This window comes from Rattus norvegicus, chromosome 8, assembly GCF_036323735.1.
Source record: "Rattus norvegicus strain BN/NHsdMcwi chromosome 8, GRCr8, whole genome shotgun sequence".
Lineage (NCBI taxonomy): Eukaryota > Metazoa > Chordata > Mammalia > Rodentia > Muridae > Rattus > Rattus norvegicus.
In genome coordinates this window covers 64,748,840-64,773,599 of record NC_086026.1, presented here as the reverse complement: position 1 = coordinate 64,773,599, position 24,760 = coordinate 64,748,840, and the positions used below count along the sequence as shown (strand labels likewise).

General features: G+C 38.0%; 1 protein-coding gene and 1 long non-coding RNA gene across 2 annotated transcripts in view; one reads left to right on the top strand and one right to left on the bottom strand.

Annotated features, from left to right (window-relative positions):
- The window catches only part of Etfa (electron transfer flavoprotein subunit alpha), a 56,774-nt gene that overhangs the window by 14,366 nt on the left and 17,648 nt on the right, over window positions 1–24,760 (top strand). Inside the window, exons 5-9 of the mRNA NM_001009668.1 lie at window positions 6,209–6,308; window positions 7,687–7,797; window positions 8,350–8,451; window positions 9,581–9,649; window positions 12,416–12,498. Of these exons, the coding sequence (NP_001009668.1) occupies window positions 6,209–6,308; window positions 7,687–7,797; window positions 8,350–8,451; window positions 9,581–9,649; window positions 12,416–12,498 (465 nt within the window). The remainder of the gene's footprint in view (window positions 1–6,208; window positions 6,309–7,686; window positions 7,798–8,349; window positions 8,452–9,580; window positions 9,650–12,415; window positions 12,499–24,760) is intronic.
- The window catches only part of LOC134480178 (uncharacterized), a 30,533-nt gene continuing 22,678 nt past the window's right edge, over window positions 16,906–24,760 (bottom strand). The window contains exon 2 of the long non-coding RNA XR_010054400.1: window positions 16,906–24,760. This exon is cut by the window's right edge and continues 22,053 nt beyond it. This is a non-coding gene — a long non-coding RNA (uncharacterized LOC134480178).

Genomic DNA, 24,760 nt, shown 5'->3' with positions numbered 1-24,760 from the left:
AATTTTTTCTGTGTGTTTAGTCCTGTGTGGTTGTCGTCCCCCCCTCCCCCCCATCCCCAGGCAGTGTTTCTCTCTATAACCCTGTCTGTCCTGGTACTCACTCTGGCCTCAAACACTTGACTCTGCCTCCCAAGTGCTGGAATTACAGTTATTCATTTAGAGTGATTTACTTGGATGGCTGGTGGAAATAATAGAAAATAGAAGTCTGTCTAGGGGTTTGGGAAGGACTGTGTTATAGCTTGGGATAGCATTAAAGATGGGTATAGTCTGACCATATGCACTCTTATTGTTTTGCCAGCAAACATTTGTGAACCCCCAAAAAACTACCATGGAGCTGAATTCAATGTAGTCGTATTAGGGTCTCTTTATTCAAGCTGGAGCTTGGGCCACACCACAGTCTCTGACTCAGGAGAATGGGATCTCCTCCCCCCCCAGGCCAGTTTCAGGCCTGCATTTGTAGAGGCAAGAAGGTATCCAGCTGGCACACATCTGACTGGGGTGTGGGGCATTATGGCCTTTAACATAATTAATTGACTGGTGCTGAGAGCCAAACCATAAACTTAACTGTTTTCCTCCTGACTGGTGGTTGTTAGGAAGTGAAGTGTCAGGGACAGGCTTATTACCTGGAGATGCAGACTTGTTGGGAAATAACCTGGACACTGGTGCTAGATGTAGGTCTTGTTGGGGGGTACCCTGGAAACTGGTGCTGCTAATTAACTTGATTTAGCCTTAGGTCAGGTTATCTAAGATGAAGACTGAACCCAAAAGATTTAGTCTTTCATTCCCGCTTCCTCTGAAGACCCAACCATAGGGCTTCCTGAAGTTATTATATTTTATAAGGGGGTCGGGGTTGTCATCACTCAGTCCTCATGGTGTCCCTGGGGCTTGGGTAGGGGCCTCATCAGTTGGAGACAGGAGGGAGTTCTGAGGCTGAATTTTCCTCAGGATCATCTTCAACTGTAAACGGGTCTATGATTTCATGCTGCACTCCTGTGAGCTTTAGGGCAAGGGGAAGAAGACCTGTTTTATAGAGAATATGAAGTTTAGGCCAAACATGTTTATGAGACCACTGGACACCTTTAAGATCATCTAGCAATTGGTGATTCTGGAACTCAGAGATTACCCCTGTATGTTAAGAACAAGAGGGGGCCGGGGTATCTCAAACATGATTTCATCTGGAAAGGGGAGTTTCATATCCAGTAGAGAGCAAAGGGAAGGAGAGTTACTCAGTCATTATGAGTCTCTTAGATCAGTTTAGTTATGGTCTCTTTTACGGTTTTGCTCATACTCTCTGCCTGTCCTGAACTCTGGGGTCTACATGTACAATAAAGTTTCCAATATTGGCTAGCCCCTGACCTGCCTGGGACATAAAAGCTGTCCACTGCCTGACCCTATCATCTGGGGAAACCCACACCTTGGCAGTATGTCCTCTAAGAGCTTCTTTGTCACCATGGATGTAGTTTTATGCTTAGTGGGGAAAGCTTCAGTCCAACCTGAAAAGGTTATCTATAGACATCAGTAAATATTTATATCTAAATTGTTCTGGTTTTTACCTCTGTGAAGTCTGTCTCTCAGTAGACACTAGGCCTTGTGTCCCACCGGCAGGCTTTACAGCTCTTACCAATCTCAGCTATCTTTGCGTTTATTTAGCATTGGCATCTCTAATTCTGATATTATGATGTCATATCAAATCCTGCATTCTCCGAATGCATGTGTGGTAAGAGCAGTGGATCTTCTGAAGTATGTGCGGTCCCATCTCTTCTGGCACAATGAGTTTGTAATCTGCTGTTCTTAACCACCCCTCATAACACTGGGACATGGGCAAATTTCTAACCCAGATTACGTCATCTTTTGAATACTTAGGGTAGTCAGGGAGTATAGAATCCTTTGGTTCCAGGGAAGTCAGGGGCAAGAGAGGTCCAATTTCTAGGGCAGCCTGATGGCTGCTTTAGCTTTTCTATTGTTGCCCTCTGAAACTAGGTTGTGATGATTTGAATAAGAATGACCCCTATAGGTTCATATGTTTGAATACTTGGTCCTCAGTTGGTTGAACTGTTTGAGAAGGATTAGGAGTTGTGACTTTGATGAAGGAAGTATGTCACTGGGAGATACCATTCCCAGTTAGTGTTCTCTGCCTTGCTTGGATGGAGATGTGAGCTCAGCTGCTGCTCCAGCACCGTGGTAGTCATGGACTCCAATCCTCTGGAACCATGAACCCCAAATCAAATGCTTTTCTTTTTTACAAGCTGCCTTGGTCACCTCAATAGAAAAGTAACTAAGACATTTGTAAACTGTCATGTGGGTGCTGGAAATTGACCCTGAATCCTTTGGAAGAGCAGCCAATGCTTACGTATAATCACAGTTACCTAGGAAGTGGAGACAATAGAATTGTAAGGATTGCCTGGAAAACTTAGAAAGACTTTGTCTCAAAATAAAAAGTAAAAGAGAGTCCTAGAGAAATGGCTCAGTGGGTAAGAACTCTGCTCTGCAAGAATGAGGGTCTGAGTTCAAGTCTTCAGCACCCATATAAGGGCATGGCTGCATGTGCTTATAACTCTAAAAGTGGGGATTGGTTACAGGAAGATACTGAGAGCTCATAGGACAACCAGCCTAACCCAAAGAGTCAGTTTCTGGTTCAGTGAGAGACCTTGCCTCAAGGCAATAAGGTGGAGCGCAATAGAAGGTTCTGCTTTGGCCACCTCATATATGTGTACAGATGTATACAAAGGTATGCACTCATGTGCATGTAGACAAACATGCACACACCTCAAAAAGAAAAGGGGCTGATTTGTAAATCTGCTTGACTACTCATGTGCACAAAGCTTGGCTCATTCCTCAGTACAAGAAAAATAGCTGTGCACAAATATGCGCTTAGTAGGAAAGTTGGATGTAGTATAGTAGTATAAAGAACACGGTACAGATCCCTTTCATATTTCCAACTTACACTTCCTATTTCAGGAGTGTACCTCTTAGCAATGAACATGTTCTCTCAGGCCTCTTCCTATTAGTCTTTAAATCGTTCATGCACATACGTATTTGTATTGTTTTGTGACTAGGACCTTTTGCTTAATAACATCTAGAAAATATTAGCTCACAATGTGTTTGTCTGCATAATGGTTCCATGTTAGTCAGGGTCAGCTAGGATGTTGAATTTCAGTCACTTGCTTCAAAGAAAAAATCTTGTACATACATCTTTGTATACGTACGGTAGCATATCTTTAAAATTGAGTTCTAAAAGTAAATCAGGTGAGTGAAAGACAGTGCTTTAAACATTTTTGGTAGAAATTGTTAAATTGCCAATACATGGTACTATAAATTTTAACATCTCCCTCTAAATTGATGGATGAATCTTTGTAGACAACCCAGTCTCTTGAGAGTACTGCTTCTGTGTTGGGTAATTAAATCTTGAGTTTGGTTAATGAAAGTTTACCTGCAAGACTGTGAAACTGTGTTTTAATCCTCAAATTTTATTGCTCTGGCCTTGACTTTATGACAGATAAAAGATTGACAGTAAGAGCTACAAAGTAGATAGACGCTTGTGCTGTAACATACATTTCAAATGTGAATGCATTTGAAATGAGGAAAAGTCCATAGGAGGAATTGCATAGGGAGACAATAGTATGTCTGTGACAAACCTGTTAATGTGTTTATTACTTTTTTGTCACCGTGAAAAAAAAATAACCTGAGAAAAGGAGGTATGTTATCTTGGCTCATGATTTTAATCACTCTGTCCTGTCACTGGCCCTGAGGTAAATTGGGAGGTCATGGTCCATGATAGAGTACATGAGAAGACATACTTGCTAACCTGGTAGTGGCAGAAAACAGAGAGAAGGGGAGGGAGAGGAGAGGAGAGAAGAAAGAATGAACAAGTCAGTATTTCCTTTGACGTACACTACAATCTTGCCATAGGTCCTATTTCCTAAAGGTTCTGTCATCTTCAAGTGCAGTCCATGATAGAACCAGGCCTTTAACACATGGGTACTCGTCAAAATATTCCACCTCCTTCACCATAAGGGAAATGCACATTAAAACTTTAGATTCTACTTCATCCTCATTAGGATAGCCATCATCAAGAAAACAAAGGACATTCTGGTGAGGATGTAGGGAAGAGAGAACCTTTATTTACTGCTGGTGGAAGTATAAACTAGTTCAGCCATTATAGAAATCAGGTTTCTCAAAGAATTAAAAGTAGAACTATTAATTAAAAGTATTAATTAAAAACTATTAATTAAAAGTAGAACTATCATATGAGCCAGCCGTACCATTCCTGGGCTTACCCAAAGGACCCTATATCCTACCACAGAGATACTTACACACATTACTGTGAAATTACTCACAATAGCAAGGAAATAGAACCAGCTTAGATATCCATCCGCAGATAAATGGATACAGAAAATGTGTGAATGCATGGCATAAGAAATAAAAATGAAAATTTCAGGAAAATAGATGAATCTGGAAGCTCATATATTGAGATGACCCAGATTCAGAAAGACAAATACAACATACTCTTTCTCTGGTGTGCAGTTCTGAGCTTTGAATGTTTGTATGTGTCTGTATGTATGGGTATGGGTCATGAAAGTAGAAAGGGGACCTCAGAGGAAAGAAGGAGTGTTTAGGAAGAGACAGGATGGTAGGGCACAGTGAAGGTGGGAAAGAGACCTCTGGGGTGGAGAGGTAGTGGAAATGGGAATGGGGGGATCTTCAGAGCAAGGAAACTAATGTTGGTACATTTTAGTAGTCAAGGCCAGAGTTCATGTTTGAAAGAGGATTACTATCTAATGCAGGTATGACAAAATGCACACTATAACTTTTTCCCTCAGAAATTCTACAGTCAGGAAACTGATCCTGTCAGTACTTGTAATATCACTTTGTAGGAAGTCACTAAGTAGAAACAGGACAGAAACAGAAGAGAACTAGAAAACACACAACCCCTACCTTCAGAGTGCTTAGAATCCTTGTTTGGGGTTATACAGCGTGGATATTAAATTATTTTTAGAACAAAAGTCCATGCTAGTCAAGGCTAATACATTGTAATTATATGTGCATGTGGGAGAATACAGAGTGAGGTAGAATGACAGCTAGTTTGGAAGAATCTTTACAGAAGAGAGAGAACCAGTTTGTGGTGTGATCTTGAATGCATGCCTTCCAGAAGCAGTGTCACGAAGCCAGGGAGGAACCACTGAATGAACTATGAAGAATCTTTGTGGGATAAAAAAAATCAATGCTTCTCGGGACTGGAGAGATGGCTCAGTATTTAAGTGCACTGACTGCTCTTCCAGAGGTCCTGATTCAATTCTCAGCAACCACATGGTGGCTCACAACCATCTGTAATGGGATCCGATGCCCTCTTTTGGTGTATCTGAAGACAGCTACAGTGTATTCACGTAAAATAAATAAATCTTTTAAAAAGCAGTGCTTCTCTTTTAAAATTACATATATTATGTAAAAGAACCTCAGTCCAGAACTTGGAAATTTAATCTTCACTAAGTGACTCTCTTCTGCTTTAGAATCCTGGAATCATAGTAGAATTTTAACTGGACATGTAGAGATTCTCTTTCCTCTCACTACAAGATGTGCTAACTAACACCCAAGGGGATTTTGACCTGCTTACAGATTTGGCTACTATGAACAAAGTTACACATGTATAACATATGGCTGTCATTTGCCTTTGTCAACAAGAACATGCATGCTTGTTTCTGGTGTTCATTTTATGTGTGACACACAAGGGCTGCTGTACTTGATCTGTTTATACAACATGAACTTGACAAAGATTGTACGGTCTGTTGAAATTTTTCTTTTATATTTTCTAGTAAATATATATAATAAAAGCTTTTCCAGTATTTTACTCTTCTGATTTTTTTCTCTTTCTCTTGTTTAAATTCAGGGATCCATAACTGTCACATTTTGTACTTGATATTTATTAGGGCAGTAGATCTCATAATTTATCAAATTGAATCAGCTTCTTATTACTATAAATCTTCTATTACTCTTAATATACAGAAATGGTAGACACTTAATTTCAAAGAGTACCTCAAAAGCTGGACTGATGTCCCTTGTCCAAAGATACATGTGAAGTGTGAAATATTTGAATTTGAATTCAAATTTATGCAGAAGATCCATCTCCCTTTAAAGGGGTTTAGAAGATGCCATTGTTGATCATTATATCAGTCAGCTTGACTTTGTGTAAGTCACTGCTTTTTTCTTTTAGAACCTTCTGCCCAGAGTAGCAGCCAAACTTAATGTTGCCCCAGTTTCTGACATCATTGAGATCAAGTCACCTGACACATTTGTGAGAACTATCTATGCAGGTAAGTTCTAAGGAAGATAATCAACATGCTAATTTTCACAGTATACATAAATCTTAAAAATAGGATTTGGAAACAAACCTACAATTAAATGGACCATCTTAAAGGTTTCTGAGAAATGCTTTAGTTGAGAATAGCTACTAGACCCCACCATGGCATTCTGTCTGATTTATTACGTACACAGTGCTTTTATACTGGCCTTAACGGTTTATGGAGTGACATCTCCCCCGACAGTGGTTAATAAAAATTAAGTTTGCCATGTGATATATATGTATTTTAAAATTTTAATTGTGATGTTATTATATCACTTCTTCCTCCAACCTCTCCTGTCATTCCCTTTGCTGTCAATTGATGGCCCATTTTTCTTTTTCACACACATATACATACACATATGCATAACTATATAAATACAGCTACCATATCTGTTTAGTTTGCTTGTATATATATGATTTCAGAGCTGGCTATTTCTGTTTGGATAGCCAGTTGTATTGGACAACCAATTAAAGGTTCATCCCTGAGAGAGACTAGTTCTCCCTCTCTCAGCAGTCATTACTTCTTTGTTTAGTGATGGGACCTGTGAGACCCCACCCTTCCATTTTAGCATAGCTATTGCTGTTGTCATTGTTCAGTTCTTGTTTAGGTGGCTATATTTTATAAGTAGTACCTTGACAGGCAAACCCTTTTGAAAATAGTATTCTCAGTCTTTGCTTTCAATGTGCAATTGAAGTTCAGTGTGCATTAAGCAATTCATTTCAGCATCTCTTTGATTAATTATTTCTAAGCACATTGATCTCCAGTGGGGCTGGAGAAGGCAGCAATTTCAGTTACTGCCTTTGTTCTAGTTACAGTTGTTGTATGTTCCATCAGACCTGTAATTTTCATTATATTCAAATCTTCAAATATTCAAGTATTTGGTCATAGTGTCAGTCACTCAGACTGTGAAATGTCTTATCCTTTTAAAACTTTGGTTTCTCTGAACTTGTATTTTATGCCCTGCCATGCTTCCACATTATCTTCCTTTGACATGAATAGCAGTTGCATTTGTACTAAGGTATAGCAGCTCATATTTTTGGTTGGTGATAGAGTTGACTTGGGAGAAAGAAGCTTACTTCCCACTCCCTGCTGCTGAGAGGTACCTTCTCACCACAGCCACCTGCTTCAGTTTGTTGATTCCAGGCGGTAACTCTGGCTTTAAAAGACATGCAGAACTGTACAGGCAGTCTCTGGTGAAGGTCTTCACCCTGCTTGCTCCTCCTCTCCACTTATCGGGGGTAGGAAACACCTGTCCATGGTTAGTTTTGCTTCATCTTCATAAAATAAATTCTGAGTCTAAGAAGAATACTTTTGGCATTCCTTCCTCATAATAAAATTTGTGTTTCAGGAAATGCATTGTGTACAGTGAAATGTGATGAGAAAGTGAAGGTGTTTTCTGTTCGAGGAACATCTTTTGAGGCTGCAGCAGCAAGTGGAGGTAGTGCCAGTTCAGAAAAGGGTAAGTATCCATGTGAGCCTTTATGATAGGTTGGCATTTCTTGTTTGTTTGGCTAATTTTAGAATAAGGGATGGCCTCTACTTAATTTCTAATGCAAAGTAAAAATTCAACTGACTCATATTCCAGGGTTCTATAAATAATTATAATTTATGTCTGTTTCATATCATCTTGGTACAAAGATAATCACTTTGGTAGATTAAAGAGTAGGAGAGAAGATAAATTACAATGAAGCTGTTACATTTGTATCAGGGCTGTTTAACTCTCATTACTGTTTCCTATTGTGGCATTTGAGTGATTCAGCATAATAGAAGAATGTAATAATGGAAGAAAATAGGGGTTCCACTTAACATGTCTGGCATCTTATTTGAATACTCTTCTCAAAAGAGTTGTGCTCTCTTAACACATTTTAGTTAAAGAAAATGAAATTGGGACTGTGAAAGTTCATGAGCTTAAGTTTCCTAGAATTGAATGTTTTTGTGTTGGTCTTAAAAATAATTACCACTATGTACTTGAAGTCCTCATCATTTTTAATTTGTCTGTCAATGTATGTAGCACCAAGTTCTTCATCAGCAGGAATATCAGAGTGGCTTGACCAGAAATTGACAAAAAGTGACCGACCAGAGCTAACTGGTGCCAAAGTGGTGGTATCTGGTGGTAAGTGAATAGTAATGTAAAAGATGACATAAGCTATGTAGTACACAGACCTCTTCAAAGGAACAGACTTTTATCTAGGTTTCGGTGCTTCTGGGGATGGACTCCAGGGTCTTGAACCTGGTAAGCAAGCACTGTGCTACTGAGCTGAGTCTGTAGTCTCGAGTAAAGGTGATTCATTTTAATTTTACAGATGACAGTAATATTGGTAATTTTTACCAGGAATGTGAAATTAGACCATAAATAAAATGTGGGCTTTCTGTCTCACATCTGGCACTGGGGAGCAAGGCACAAATCTCATCTGCATATCTCTGCTACACGGTATCTTGGTTTTAGAGATGTCCATGTTTTTTTGTGGCATTTGATTGGCTTCTGAATTGTAGAAAAAGTGGTTGGAATCTCGGAGTTGTATATAAATCCCCTTCTCCATTCTACTTTTAATGACTTTGAGTGTTATACTGGTCTGTGTGAATGATACTTGGAAAGCCCTTCACAGTTAATATCAGGACCTGAATGTGGTGTAGGACTTAACATCTTTTTGTATATTATACTCCTTTGAAATTTGTCAGCTGACTGACTGAAAAGGTAAGGATTAATGTGATTTTTAATTAATGTTCCCAATATCCATCTATTGCTCAAGTGGCATTCAGAAGAAATGATTTAATATTTTGCAAAGATGTTTGTCTTGTGTATCAGCTTGTAGTTTCAGGAATTATTAGTCCATATGTGTTCTATGATGGGCCTGTTGCATTTATAATAGGTAGAGTGTGTTTGCTCTCAAGGATTTTGAGATCTAGCCAGAAGTTTTGTTTAGTCATTCAGGGAATATTTACCAAATGCTAATAAGAGTTTGCTAATACCACAGATATGGCAGTGACCTAGAGTGCTGTGGATCAGGCATCTTGGACTTAAAGTGTTTTCATTATTGCAGAGAAACCACAAATATAGTGTTTTTTATGTAGTTAAGTAGCTGCAATGCTGAATGCTTCACAGAAGTCAAAACAGGTTTTGTAGAGGAGTTGGTGTGCTTAATGTGGCAGCTGTAATATGGACATGAGGTTGGGCAGAGTACAACTTGTGTGCACATCATTCATTCATTCATTCATTTGTTTGTTTGTTTGTTTTAAATGAGGTCGGGGCTTGAAGAGTGGAGAGAACTTTAAACTGCTGTATGACTTGGCAGATCAGCTGCATGCTGCAGGTAAGATTATTCTCCTTGTAGCACAGTGCTCTTTTTGCTGGAAATGTTTTCCGTTATGCTTACATATAAGTCCTCCAAACTTGAAGTAATTTTGCTTTCTACTTTTCCTTCATTGACTTAGCTTTATTGACTATTTATCATTTATATAAAATAGCATTTGGCTATGCCATTTCTATTAGTGTATATAACATACTTTGATCATATTTCTTCCATTACTTATTTCTTTTCTGCCTTCCTCTTTTTCCTCTTTCTCTTTCTATATATTTCCCTTATTACTTCCATGTCTTTATTTTTTAAATCTAGATTCCACATGAGAGAAAACATAAGATCTTTACTTTTTCTGTATCTTACTTATTTTGTTTAACATGATCTCCAGTTTTGACCATTATTTCATCCTTTCTGCAATGACTTTCTTAGACCTCCAGTAAAAGCTGAAACATCTATAAAGGTGGTGATGAGGAACATAGTAATTTTTGAAGAATGTGGGTGACAGTTTTACATTTGCCAACTCTTAAGAAACTTTTCTAGTTTTGATTTGTAAAGTACTGAAATGCCAACTTCAGGGCCTACTGCAGACTACTGCTGGCTGTTCTCCACCTCCACACATGCTCTGATTCCTGTATAACTTACATACACACACTGCTTTTCTTTTTTTTTTTTTTTTTCTTTCTCTTTTTTTCGGAGCTGGGGACCGAACCCAGGACCTTGAGCTTGCTAGGCAAGCGCTCTACCACTGAGCTAAATCCCCAACCCCAACTGCTTTTCTTTATTGTGAGAAAGAACTAGAGAAATGATAAAAATTAAAAAAGAGCCCATGGAAACAGAAATGAATGCATCTCATGAGCATAGTAAGCTGGAAGGTTGAGGAAGGAATGTCTGGACCTGAAAATGTGCCTCAGACGTAGTTAAAGCTAAAAAGCAAAGATAAAAGAGTTGGAAAGCAGCATTGAAATATCCAGGACCTTAAGAAGTAAAAGTGACGAGATAAAAATCAAAGCCAAGGGGTTGGGGATTTAGCTCAGTGGTAGAGCGCTTGCCGCAAGCCCAAGGCCCTGGGTTTGGTCCTCAGCTCAAAAAGAAAAAAAAAAAAAAAAATCAAAGCCAAAACCGACTACAGCTGAAGAGTAATGGGTGTGGTGGAGGTGGGAGAAAAGAACAGGAGGGTTGGTACTGCGAAGCTTGAGACGGTCCAGGATCACACTACACCCAAGCAAAGATCCAGGAACCACAGAAAACACCAATGTATATGTGTAAGTTCCAAGCTATAGCAAGTCAAAGAAGAAGATAAAAATTCTGAAAGAAACCGAAGTGAAAAAAAAAAAAGTCTTACCCTATAAAAGTAGCAAAGATAAGTCCATTTGACTTTTCATGTAAGTAAGATGAGAATAGGGAATAAGGCTTCAAGTGTTGAGAGGAAAAACCCCAGTGACCCATAATTCTGTACCCCTGGAATGTATAGAATGAACAGGGAAACTCAGTTGAACTCAGCAATTAGCTGGATTGAATTAACATCTATTGATGTCTTTGTTACACAACAGCAAATTCTCAAGCTGACAGGAGCATTCACCAAGGAAGACTGCATTTGCGACCATAAAGTGGCTTATGTGCTGTCTGTTCTTAGCTTGAGCTAGATGTCTGTAACTGAAACGTAGTTGAAAAATCCCAAGATGTATGGAGAGATTAAACAGCACATTTCTATGTAACATATGAGTAAAGGAAAACATCTTAAAAGAAATACTTTGAGCTAAATGAAAAAAAGGCATATGGTACAGTGAAGACAGTGGTGTTGGGGAGGGGAATTTATCCTGAATGTGGGCATTGAACTGAGGGCCTCCCACACATTAGGCAGGAGCTCCACTATTGAGCTATATATGTATGCCCCCCTTTTATATAGCTGTGAGCACAGACCTGTACACTAAGATGAGCTCTTATGGGGAAATTTATAGTACTAAATATGTATAAGAAGAAAAAGGCAATCTAAGTTTAATCATCTTAAGAAACTACAGCAAGAAGGATAGATTAATGCAACGGTATACAGAAGGAATACCTCAGTCCCTTTCCTTCACTCTCCAGAAGGGGTGGTTGTGCCCTAAGAATAGACCTCCTGTGGAGAAGAAACCAGTTATGTTTTTATTTATTAGTTTAATATGAGATACTTGTTAAACTTCAATCTTATGTTGAATATGACTTTATCTGATCATAAGAGGTAATGGTTTTATACAGCAGTTCTTCAAAAGTCATAAGGCTAGTATATAAAGGAACAATATATAGTATCCCTTAAGTAGATTATAATACGGAATGTATGGATGCCTTTTTGAAAAAAACAAACAAACAAACATCAGAAGCCAGTCAAATTCAAAAAGTGAAATTCATACCTAGAGTAGTAGTGCATGCCTTCAAATATGCAGAAAGCAGAGAGAGGAGGATCTCTGTGAGTTTAGGCCAGTGTGGTCTACATAGTGAGCTCTGGAATATCCAGGACTACATAGAGAGACCCTGCCTCAAAAACAAACAAACAAACACACCAAAACAAAGAAATTTATGAGAATAGTACACAATGAAAATAATTTTCTTGAAAAAGTACTTGTATTTAGTATTTAGAGTGCTTGATCAGTTACAAATCACTGATCAGGTTTTTTTTTTAAAGTGAGTCCTTTAATACTTTTTGACTGTAAATTCTTAGGATGTTGTTCATAGTTGTTGGTGACTATCTCACTAGCTGAATAATAATCAGAGCCTGAAGATACGACACTTCCTCCCTTTCAGTTGGTGCTTCCCGTGCTGCTGTTGATGCTGGCTTTGTTCCCAATGACATGCAAGTTGGTCAGACAGGAAAAATAGTAGCTCCAGTAAGTATTGCAATAAAATATACCCTGCAGAATTCTGTGGGGATCAGCACTCATGTATTTGTTGGACAATAATTTCAGTGATTTATGTCTTTCTCAGTGATCCTACACAGCTAACCATTATGATGGTGACTGTGTCCTCACAAGATCTGGAAGGTTTTATCTTAATAAAATGCTTAGCAGCTTTAAAATTAGAAATTATTTTGCAAAAAGATTTAAAGCAGTATGAGGTCACAATGTTGTGTTGTTACTGTCATTGCCTTTGTTGTCATTTGTGTGTATGATGTGGTAGAGAGAGAACCTAGGACTCTGTTCATGCTTGGCAAGTGCTTGTCCACTGACCTACATCCCTACCTTATTTTATTGTTGCTGTTATAAATTTACACTGATAATATTTATTTTCCATAAAGTATAAAAGAAGTTAAGACAACCAGACTATTTAAGTCAAGCCTATATTTGTTAGACCTTTGATGGTACTTACAGTCTTGTGTGCTCTTGAGCACCTAGTTTAGTTCTCCATTTTTATCTGTTTGCATGAATTTCAGGAAATTCTTCAGATAAGTAATACTAGAATATTCCTTTTTGCCAAGAGGATGGGACAGAATCTCAGTCTATAGTCCAGCTGGCCAAGAGCTTAATAAGTCATCCTGCTTTAGCCTCCCAAGTGCTGGGATCTCAGGCTTAAACCATCACACCTAGCCAGATAAAATATTCTAAAATCCTTTGCAGAACTTAAAAGGGAAATGTAGGAAATGTTGACTTGAAAGTTGAGCCTTTTAAAACATCTCCTGACCATTCATATTTTATAAGTAATGTATTGAATCATTTTCCAGTTTAAATTTATATTGCATGAGACATGAGGAAAATATTTTTATATAACTCAAAACAAAATGGTTTTTTTGTTATTTCAAAACAAGGTCTTATATCACATCCATTAAAATCCCCTAGAACCCTAGTTTATTAGATGATGACTTCAAAATCATCTTTTAAAACCTTTTCACACAAAATATTTTGATCATGTTTTCTCTTCCCTAACTCCTTTAAGCCTTCTCTTAGGTTGTTTTGAAATACTTTGTCCTTCTAAAGTTGAATTGTTTATCTTTTATTGTCTCCTTCTAGAGTCTCTTCATATAGTTTGTATACAAATTATTTTTCAGATATGTATTGTGATTCTTTTTCCCCATGCTAGGACTCTCCTGTTCTTTTTCATTTGATGAGAAAAAATGTTTCATTTTAACAAAGTTTAGTGAAGCAATCTTTCTTCTTTTGGCTAATATATTCTGTGTTACTTCGCTTACTTGAAGCAGAGACAGTCTCAGTACTGAATATAAGCACTAAAACTCTTCATAAATTAAGTCAAAGCCCTGTGTGACTGACTTGCTTGTCATACCACATTAGTCTGCCCAGGAAAGTGGATTTATTGAGCAGATGAGCTGGAGCCATCCATGACATTTAATTAGGTGTGGCACACATATTTTTTGTGGAAGTCTTGCATGTACAGTTTTATGTGAGTAGACACATTCAGGCTTGAATTCATAAAAGATCAACAGCTTCCTAATCAAACTACTTTCCTAAGAAACTCAGTGTATACTCTGAAGTAGCAAGCAGACTTGCTGACAGAAGGGCACTCATAGTTATTAAATAGGAGCAGGAGCAGGCAGTGGCTGGCGGCATCCTTTCTTGTATTGAAAGTAAGTTTTCAGCTTTATTCAGCATTGCTCTTAGAATATAGAACTATCGAATTTTGCTCATTAAACATTAAATGCTTCAAAAATTTTAACATTGCTCCCATAACCTGACAGAGAATTGTAATATATTAAGTCTCTATTTGGGCACTGTGCTAGTTACTTGTCTTGTTGCTCAGACAAAATACCAGACAAAAAAAACTGAAGGAAGGAAGGTTTACCTCTGCTCACAGTTTCAGGGTCCAGTCCATCACAGTGAGGAAGACTGGACAAGAGCTTAGTAAGGTCACACTGAATCCAGTCAGGAAACAAAGATAGATGTTGGTGCTCAGCTCACTTTCCTCTTTTCACTCCGCCAGGAATCTCAGGCCATGGGGTAGTATCATTCACTTTCAGAGTGGGACTTCCCTGTCCTGCTAAGCCTTTCTGGAAATACCCCCAAAAGCACTCACGAAGACATACTTCTGTTTCAGTGATGATTCTAAGTTGACAATGAAGGTTGACCATTATACGCATGGATGTATAAATTGTATATTTTTAACACACACACACACACACACACACACACACACACACACACACACACACACCATGTGGTCTAAATCTTTTTTGGGAAACAATCAATTTGCAAGTATAGAACAAAACATTTTTGTTTGTGTGACCATTTGAGAGTAAGTTGTTAATATGATGCCTCGCAGTTTCAAACACATGCATTTTCCTCCATAACCGCACTGCAGGCTGTTATGTCAGAGCATTAACAGTGGCACAGAATACCATCTAGTTAATCAGACTCCATTTGTATTTTGTCTGTTATTTCATTAATGCTCTTTACATCAAGAGATACTAGTTTAGAACCACATATTGCATATATTTGTCATGAGTCCTTCAGGCCTAGATTCTCAATCTTATTTTTACATGAGGAACTTCAGGATTATGGGGTAACTATTGCATTACTGGCTATTTAGGTATTTTCCTTTTAAAGTGTTTATTGAAATCTTTTGCTTTATTGATTTATAGAAGTTTTAAAAATTAGTCTACTGGGAAGTTTCTTGTTTACTTTTTCCACTCTGTGTTATTCCTACTTATTTTTCTGAGATGATATCTAATTGAGGAACTTCTTTGTTATTTCTAATCTGCTGCAAGCTCTCATAATGAATGGAATTTATTTGCAGAGTCCCGTTCTCCCCCATGGTTCTCTCTTTGGAATTTTCTCCACATTTCCAGCTAGTGTGGGAGCCACAAAGCTTCTGTATATTTTCTTCAACCAGTCAGACTGCATTTTTTATCTAAAGGACTTGATTTCTGATTGGCCTTTGTCCCTGTGGAGCGGAGAAGTGGACTCATATCTGCGTGCTTCCCTGCCCTACAGAATTTTGGCTGCTCAAATGCTACCTGTCAGTGTTGATTTCCAACATATTTAAACAGTTGCTGTCTGTATCTGAACCAGGTCTATAGTTGCTTTAGCAGATGAGCCTGATACGAGCTATCCTTGTAGGACCAGAGACCTGAGCCCTGAACTGAATGTGTTACTTCATGTGCTCGCTGACTAGTGTGGAGCTGGGTCATTGTCACCCTAAATAATATCTTCATTAATGCTACTTAATATTGCATCAAGGTGTTGGCGGCCATACCCCACAATAGGCAAGATTACACTTCTGAACATCCAAAATTTCTCACCACCTCCACCCATTTGAACTGTGTGCTATTAAATACATTTCCACTAATACTAATGCAGCATTCTTTGTTTTTAAAGCTAAATACAGCACATTCATTTGTTCTTATTAAATGGCCCCATTTTGCCACTTTTGAACATTTCACGACTTTATTTCTTTTCCCATTCTGTTATTAGAATATTCAGTATTTTGATTTGGTGCAGTTTTGTAACAACTTTGGAAAGTATCATCCCTGTTTTTTCTGGTTGTAAGGAGCCAAAAATGCTCTGCGTCAAGTTCAGACCATATAAAGTCAGTCTTTTTACTTGTACAAAATAACTGTTTAATTTTCTTTATTAATCTGAGAAAATATATAATACCCAAAATATGCCCTGAATTTATTTACATGGTTTGTTTGTTTGTTTGTTCTTATCATTCAGAACAATTTACAAAGTGTGAAACAGTTCCAGTATCTTTACAAGCTCACACTCTCACAGGGTGTAGACTTGATCGGAAGCTGCTTGTTAATTCACAGCTTACTACTGTGGCAATGACTGCTTTTTATTTTTAATTAACTTTTGATTTGGAGTTAATTTTAAACTTAGAAAAATAAAAATAATACAATGTACATGTATAGATTATTTTCTAAACTGTTTTACATTGTAACATTGTGGCTTTCTGCCCCTGAATACCTGAATGTGTAATTTTTTCAGACTAGAAATATTCTCATCTGAAGTACAGTTACATTTATTAATTTTCTTTTTACATTTATTACTTTTTGTGTGTGCCTGTACGCATGTGCATCTCTTTGTGTGTGTGTGCGTGGTCTGTCTGAGTGTGCATAAGTGGACAACAGGAGTCTTTCTCTTTCATTCACAACCTCACCACCTTTGTTATTCTTTTTTCTTTTTCCAAGACAGGGTTTCTTCGTGTAGCCCTGGCTGCCCTGTAAATCATTTTGTAGATCAGGCTAGCCTTGAACTCAAATACCCACCTGCCTCTGCCTCCCAAGGGCTGACATTAAAGGTATGTGTCAGCACTCCCAGCTCTACCCTATTTTTTTAATTAATTAATTTTATGTGTGTGGCTGTTTCATCTGTATGTATGTATGTGTATGTGTGTGTGTGTGTGTGTGTGTGTGTGTGTGTGTGTGTGTGTGTGTGTGTGTACGTACGTACGTACGTACACACACCATATGCCTGCCTGGTGCTGAGAAGATGGTGTTGGATCTCCTGGGACAGTAGTTGCAAACTGTTGTGAGCTGCTGTGTGGATGCAAAGGCTTGAATCTGGGTCCTCCAGAATAACAGTTAGTGCTCTTAATTGCTGAGCCCTCGCTCTAGCTCCAGCTCTAGTTTAGTTGTTTTTTATTTTCAAATTTTGTTTGTGCTTTTATTTTCATTTTTTATATTTTAAAGATTTTCCATTTATATATTTTATGTATATGAGTACTTTGAATGTCTGTCTGCACACCAGAAGAGGACATGAGATTCTATTATACACAGTTGTGAGCTGCCATGTGAGTGCTGGGAATTGAACTCTGGAAATAGGAACCCTGGAAGAGCAGTCAGTGCTCTTAACCACTGAGCCATCTCTCCAGTACCCCATTTTCTGCATTTTAATATCCCAGCTTTATCATTGATCTTCATATTCATTACTAGTTCTGACCCAGTACGGAATCTCCCTTTGAGTCAAGTAGTGCATGCATTCATTGTTGCCTTGAGCCTTCGCTTTCTTGGTTGTGGTGAGCAGTAGTGCTTGGTTCATATTTGATTTCAATCTTAGGTTCTCTCAGTATTCATGACCCTATTCCCTACTGCCTACCTATGACAGGCAAGCTTTCCAATCTCTGTGTGATTGATGACACTTTAGTTTTGAGAAAGTTTAAGTGGCAAATGAAGAAAGATTGGAAAGCTATGTGGCCCTCTCTAGATGTGGGCTACAAATTTGGCATTAGACTTTCTAGAAGCCAGTTCATATTAGGACACAAGATCAGTGCCCTGATTTACAGTGTCCCAAAGGTAAAACAAACTAATTGTACATGGGAAGTATCATTTGGCCTGGTATCAAGATCAGAGAATATCCCCTGAGTCCATCTAAAGAAGACACTATTGATTGACATTCACAACAATATCTTTACTATAAATAGAACAGTAGTTTATAGGGTTGTTTTTATAATGCCCTCAGTGTGGGCCAATTGTATGGTAAGTGCATTTCCAAGAGAGGCAGAAACTATTTGGTTCTGTGTCTGCTACTCAGGCTTATGTTATAGTAAAACTGCTGTCTGGCAATTAAGTTGTCAAACCCTTCTTCAAATGAATTTTATTAGAAAGACTAGATCTGCAGTCAGGTGCAAGCTCAGCTTTCTCCCTCTGCAAGATGATTAGAGCCTAGAGCACAGGGTAAAGACTACCTATCTAGGACAAAAATGGCAAACGAGTGTACTTGCTATAAAAGCAAACACTGTACAAAACAAAGCTCCAGCTTGTCCCCTTTGTCAGAGAAAAACACCATCCTTTCCTTTTTGGTGCTAATACTATACCTGCTAACTAGAGTTCATTATTCCTGCCTCCGTAGGGACTCCCTGTGGCCTCGGTGTCTTTCCTCCATCTACTCCTTTTCTATAACTTTGGTTTTTGCCTTTTGACAAATTTCTTAGATTATAAAGGGATTATGTTAATAATTTTTTCCATGGAGAGCAATATCTAAAGATGTGATTCTGGAAGTTGAAACCGGGGGATTTGGAGGAAGTCTTAGTTTTGTGTTGTGATAAAATACTGACCAAAACCAAATTGGAGAGGAAAGGGTTTATTTTTTATTACAACTCCTAGATCACAGTCTATCTCTGAGAAAAGTTAGCTAGGAACTTGTGCAAAAACCTTCTATGAATAACTGAATCAGAGACCATGAGAGAACACTGCTTACTGGCTCACTGTTTGCTTTCTTGTGCAATTCATAACCACCTGCCCAGGCAAGCACTGACCATAGAGGACTTTGGCCCTTCTGTAGCAATCATCATTTAAGGAAATGTACTACAATATGCCCACAGGAAGTATGAAAGAAACCATTCCTCAGCTTAACATCCTTCTTCCCCTGTGACTCTAGTTTGTTTTTTTTTAACTTGTTACTTTTTTCTTTTTTTTTTTAAATTGGATATTTTCTTTACTTACATTTCAAATGTTATTCCCTTTCCCGATTTCCCCTCTGGAATCCCCCTATCCCTTCCCCTCTCCCCCTGCATCTATGAGAGTATTCCCCGACTCACCCACCCACTCCTTCCCATCTCCCTACCCTGGCATTGAGTCTTCACAGTGCCAAGGGCCTCTCTCATTGATACCCAATAAGGCCATCCTCTGCTACATATGCAGCTGGAGCCCTGGGTCCTTCCATGTGTACTCTTTGGTTGATGGTTTAGGCTCTGGGAGCTCTGGGGGGGTCTGGTTGGTTGATATTGTTCTTCCTATGGGGTTGAAAACCCCTTCAGCTCCTCCAGTCCTTTTTCTAACTCCTCCACTAGGGTCCCCATTTTCAGTCCAGTGGTTGGTTGAGAGCATCTAACTCTGTATATTTCAAGTCTGGCAGAGCCTCACAGGAGACAGCTATATCAGGCTCCTGTCAGCATGTACTTCTTGGCATCCACAATATTGTCTAGATCCCCAGGTGGGGCTGTCTCTGGATGACCTTTCCCTCAGTCTCTGCTCTACACTTTGTCTCTGTATTTCTTCCTGTGAATATTTTGTTCTCCCTTCTAAGAAGGACTAAAGCACCCATTCTTTGGTCTTCCAACTTCTTGCGCTTCATGTGGTCTGTGGGTTGTATCTTGGATATTCTGAGCTTTTGGGCTAATAATATCCACTTATCAGTGAGTGCACACCATGTGTGTTCTTTTGTGACTGGGTTACCTCACTCAGGATTATATTTTCTAGTTCCACCTGTTTGCCTAAGAATTTCATGAAGTTGTTTTTAATAGCTGAGTAGTACTCCATTGTGTAAATGTAACATATTTTTTAATCCATTCCTCTGTTGAAGGGCATCTGGATTCTTTCCAGCTTCTGACTATTATAAATAAGGCTGCTATGAACATAGTGGAGCATGTGTCCTTGTTATATCTTTTATGCCCAAAAGTGATATAGCTTGGTCCAGTTTTCTGAGGAACCTCCATACTGATTTCCAGAGTGGTTGTACCAGCTTGCAGTCTAGTTTGTTTTAAATTGACAAAAAACTAACAAGAGGACCTCACAGATTTCCTTTAACTTCTGAAGTTCAATGATGCTTGATGTGTTTGCTTCTGAATTACTTAGATATGGGCATATGCCTTATAGATTTTATACTTGTGATGGTTTATCATGATAACAATGTGTTAAGGAAAAGCACCAATACACAATTTTGTTTTGTTTTTAATATCAGTAACAACACACTATATGGGTTCTTTATGCCTAGATAATTTATTTTTGAGGATTATCTGTGTAAATGCAAGCAGCTGCCTTTTGTTTGTTCATTAGTTTGCAGTATCCTGCTACATGAATATGTCACATGCCCATTTTATAGTATTTTATAGATGGCCTATATGTTACAGATAGGGAGCTGTACTAACTATTCATGGCATCAGGGTAATTGGAAGCAAGGTGGTAGAAGGTCTCTCAGATCCAAAGAAGAGATGATTATCTTCTTAGCCCCTGAAGTGCTAGAATTAGTGGCTTTTAACCACTAATTTGACTCACTAAAGCTTTGAATCAAAAAGTAATATGCAAAAACATCTCCAGATGGATTTGTTTATGTTCTCTTTACTTGCAGTTACACAGTGTGGACATAACGTATAATCCTTTGTGGAGAGTGACTAAGGGACAACTGCTGAGTGGATTGTATAGTCTCACTTGCATTTATAAGCACCTTAAGTGCATACTCAGATAAATTCTTGATTTGGGTTGTTTGTTTGGATGGTGATAGTAATACCTGCTGTACACAATGTGCAAGTTGAGGGTTTGGGATCGTGGCACATACTTCTAACCCTAGTTCTTCAGAAATGGAGGCAGGATGACCAGGCTGTACATGATTCCAGGCCAGGCTGGACTGCAAGACTGTCTTTAAAAAATAAAAAAGGGAGAGAGAGAGAAGAGGGGAGAGAGGAAGAAGGAAGGGAGGGAGGAAGAAGTATGGAAGGAAGTAAGGTTGGTTAACAATCTAGATGCCAGTCAAGCTGCCCGAGTTCTGCTCTTAGCTTACCATTTGCTTCTATTGACCTTAACCTCTTGTGGTACAGTTTCCTGAGACATGTAATAGTGACAATAATCCCTATTTCACAGATTCATACATAATTAGTGAACTAATATACATAAAACCAGTTAAAGGAGAGAGTCCATGTGCATATGTCATATAAAACTGCCTGGGATGTTACAAGTGCTGTGCCCTAGATGATTTTATAGTAACTATTACAGATTCTTTTTTATATATGTGTATAATGTGTTTCCACATGTGTTAATACATAGGGTATGCATCCTATATGTGTTTACAAAGACCAGAAGATGTCTGTTTTTCTTTATTGGTCTTTACCTTAATCGTTGACATAGGTCCTCTCAACTGAATCTGGAGTTGCCCCTTTTCATCTAGGTTGCTCACCAACAAGCATGGGATCTGCTTGTTTCTGGTGACTGGTGCTAGGCTTGCAGGGTGTGTGGATTGTCTCTAGAGTTTACATGGGTACTTTGTGTTTGAACTCAGATCCTCTTGCTTTTACAGGAAGTGCTCTGACCCACTGGTTCACCTCCCCAGCCCCTACAGATTCTTAGAAGATTCTGTTGTTTGAAATCATGAACAATCATTAAATCAATTCTCTGACATTTGTCAAGCTCATTGGATTTTATTATGATTCATTATTTGTTGGAGTTCAGAGTTTTAAGTTTACATTGTGACCAGATTTAGTATGACTTTTTAAGTCTTGATATGTTTGGGAGTACCCTTCTGGATTGCTCTCAGTGATCTGTTTGATTATGCCGACCTGACCTTCCTAACCATCCAAACACATAAGCATGTTGTAATCACTAGAGAATCTGCTATCTGTTGCCAGAGACAGTGTCCTTACACTTAGTGCAGCGTCTTAGTACATGTGGATTACTTTGCCTATATTTTGATATTTTACTGACAAATCAACTTCCTGTTTATAATTCTGAGATTAAGTGAATAGAATCAATGTTACCAGATGAGTAAGCAGTTTAGGAGAATTTACCAAAACAGTACATTTTATTTCTGACCTTTGTTTTGAAATTTTGATAGTGTTGAAAAGTCAGTGTGGAAACAAACTTTCTAGAGTTATTTGTATACAACTGGGAATGAGTTTATGGGATGGGCTGCCCTCTAACTTGCTAAAAAGCTAAGATTGACAACTGCTTTCATACTGCATTATCTAGCTTGGCTTTTAGCTCTAAGAGAACTGTGTTCACAAATTGATGTGCTTTTCCTTTGGGGTTGGTATAGAAGCATTAAATTGTACTAAAATATTCATATGTGAGTGCATTTGGCTGAAAGCAATTGATGTTCTGTCCCCAAGAGGACAAAGAGAAATGCTGTGTGGGCCCGCAGTCCAGAAAACACCCTAAGCATGCTTCTTAAAAGGTAATTACAAGGCCTGGATGATCAAAGTCCTTACAAGGAAGCTTAAGTGACAGAGTGAAGGTGCAGCATTTGTAGGTTGTAGTTTGCAAGTATACATTGTTCAGTTGTGCACTTGCCAAAAATTAGCAGCTCTATTTATATCCTTGGTTTATTTTCTCAGCTAAAATTTATCAGACTGACTTCTTTACAGTTATTTCAGAAGGCTTGGATTAGTGGAATTTTTTCCCCATTACCACTTTATTATAGAAAGCTAAACTATTTAAATTTCAGAGATTATTATATACATTTATCCCTCCCCCATTTCTGTCCCATTTATCTGCTTAAAAGCTACTGAATGATAGATTGACATGTCTTGTACATAGTCAACCTAATTTAACAGCTGACATGAAAATCAATTAGAGTAGATAGCAAATCTACTTTAGCCATCTTGAAATGATAACTTGAAAGGGATAAAACTTGTAAATTTCCATTCTGAAAAACCAACACAGTGTAGTTTGCATTCTTTCATATAAAAATGAATTTATTTTGTGTGTGTGCGACTTCAAGTTAATACTTGTGCATTTGAATGTCAAAGAATAAGACACTGTACCAGATAGAAATACAGCTAATGGATTTAGCATAGTCAGTACTTAAATTTACTTTGAGGCCAAAGAAACACACACACACACACACACACACACACACACGCACACGCACACTCACGAAAAAGTTAAAGCCAAGTACGGTGCCATATCCCTGCAGTTCCATACCCTCACTTAGGAGACAGAGGCAGAAGGATTATACACTCAAGGTGGATTTAGGATACATAATGCCAGGTTAGCTGTGTCATAGAGCAAGAGCAAGACCCTGTTTCAGGAAACCAAAATGAAAAACAAAAAATTAAAAAAACAATATCAACCAATGAGTGTAACTATATATTAGTATTAGAAGACAAATAGCATTTTGGAAATAGTTCTCCCCACCACAGAGGACAGGAGTCTATGTCTCACTCCTTTGTGTGTATTATCAAGGCAGGGCCTCCATGTCTTGCTTTGGAGACTTGAAGCTTACTGTGTGGACAAGGCTGACCTTCAGTGTCTGCTATTGGCCTTAAACTGTAGCTACTACCCTGTTCTACTTCTTCAGTGCAGGTATGTGCCACCAACCCAGCCTACTTCCTAAAATAATATTATTTTAGAGCTGCACAGATAAACCCTATCACAAAGATAAGTAAGTAAATAAATAAATAAATAAATAAATAAATAAATAAATAAATGGGAGGAGGAAGTCATTGGTAAGTAATGGCCTGGTTTTAGAAATTTGAAGAGAAAACAGCTTGGTAAATGGGAAGAATACTGCTTGGAGGTCAGAGTCTGGGTTCCTTTCTGTAGCCTATACTTACTTTTATTGATTAAAGTATATGACATAGATAATTATGGTGGTCTTTTACATCTCCTAAATTTTACAGATAAGTAAAATATTACATATTTTGACTTGGATCCATTAAGAAATTTGCTGATGACAATTTGGTTTTCAAAATAAACTTTCTATGTGATTTTCTAAGTTGAAAGGCTTTGTAATCTTGACTTTGTTTCTTGTATTCTAAGTTTTTTATGCCTTATAGTAAAACATTTCAATATCAATAGATTTGGTAAAGTGTACAAGGTCATATTTGACTTTCTGTTATTTTAGGTATACTAAAATTATATTTCTCTAAATGGAAAAAAATTATGAATTAGTATAGAATCAAATTAGGTAGAGGAAAATCATTTCATTGGAAAATAATTGAATCCTATTTTGAAAACATTTTTTTTTTTTTTTTTGGTTCTTTTTTTTGGAGCTGGGGACCGAACCCAGGGCCTTGCGCTTCCTAGGTAAGCGCTCTAACCACTGAGCTAAATCCCCAGCCCCTTGAAAACATTTTTTAAAGGAAAACTTGTTTCAGGTTCTATACATATATACATACTATATAATTGAAACCTGTAGCTAAAATAATACTAAAAAAGGTCAAGGGCAAATTAACTTTTGTTGTTCATATTTTTCAATATGTATATCAACATGTATAATATTTTTAATACCCACATCAAAAATAAAAATAAATAAAACCCATAAAGCTTTGAACCTAGCATGGTGGTATTAGCCTAGCAATTTGGAATGTGGTAGCAGGGGCATCATGAGTTCATGGCCAGCTTTCAACATTTTGTAAGTTAGCTGGTTGTGAAGAGGTTGCCAATTTCTGGGGCCTCTTAGAAGAGAAAGTGGGCTGTGTAAGAGACTGTGGGAGAAATCATATGAATTTAAGGTTTGGAGAACCTGTGACTGAGAAGCCTCAGCTACATAT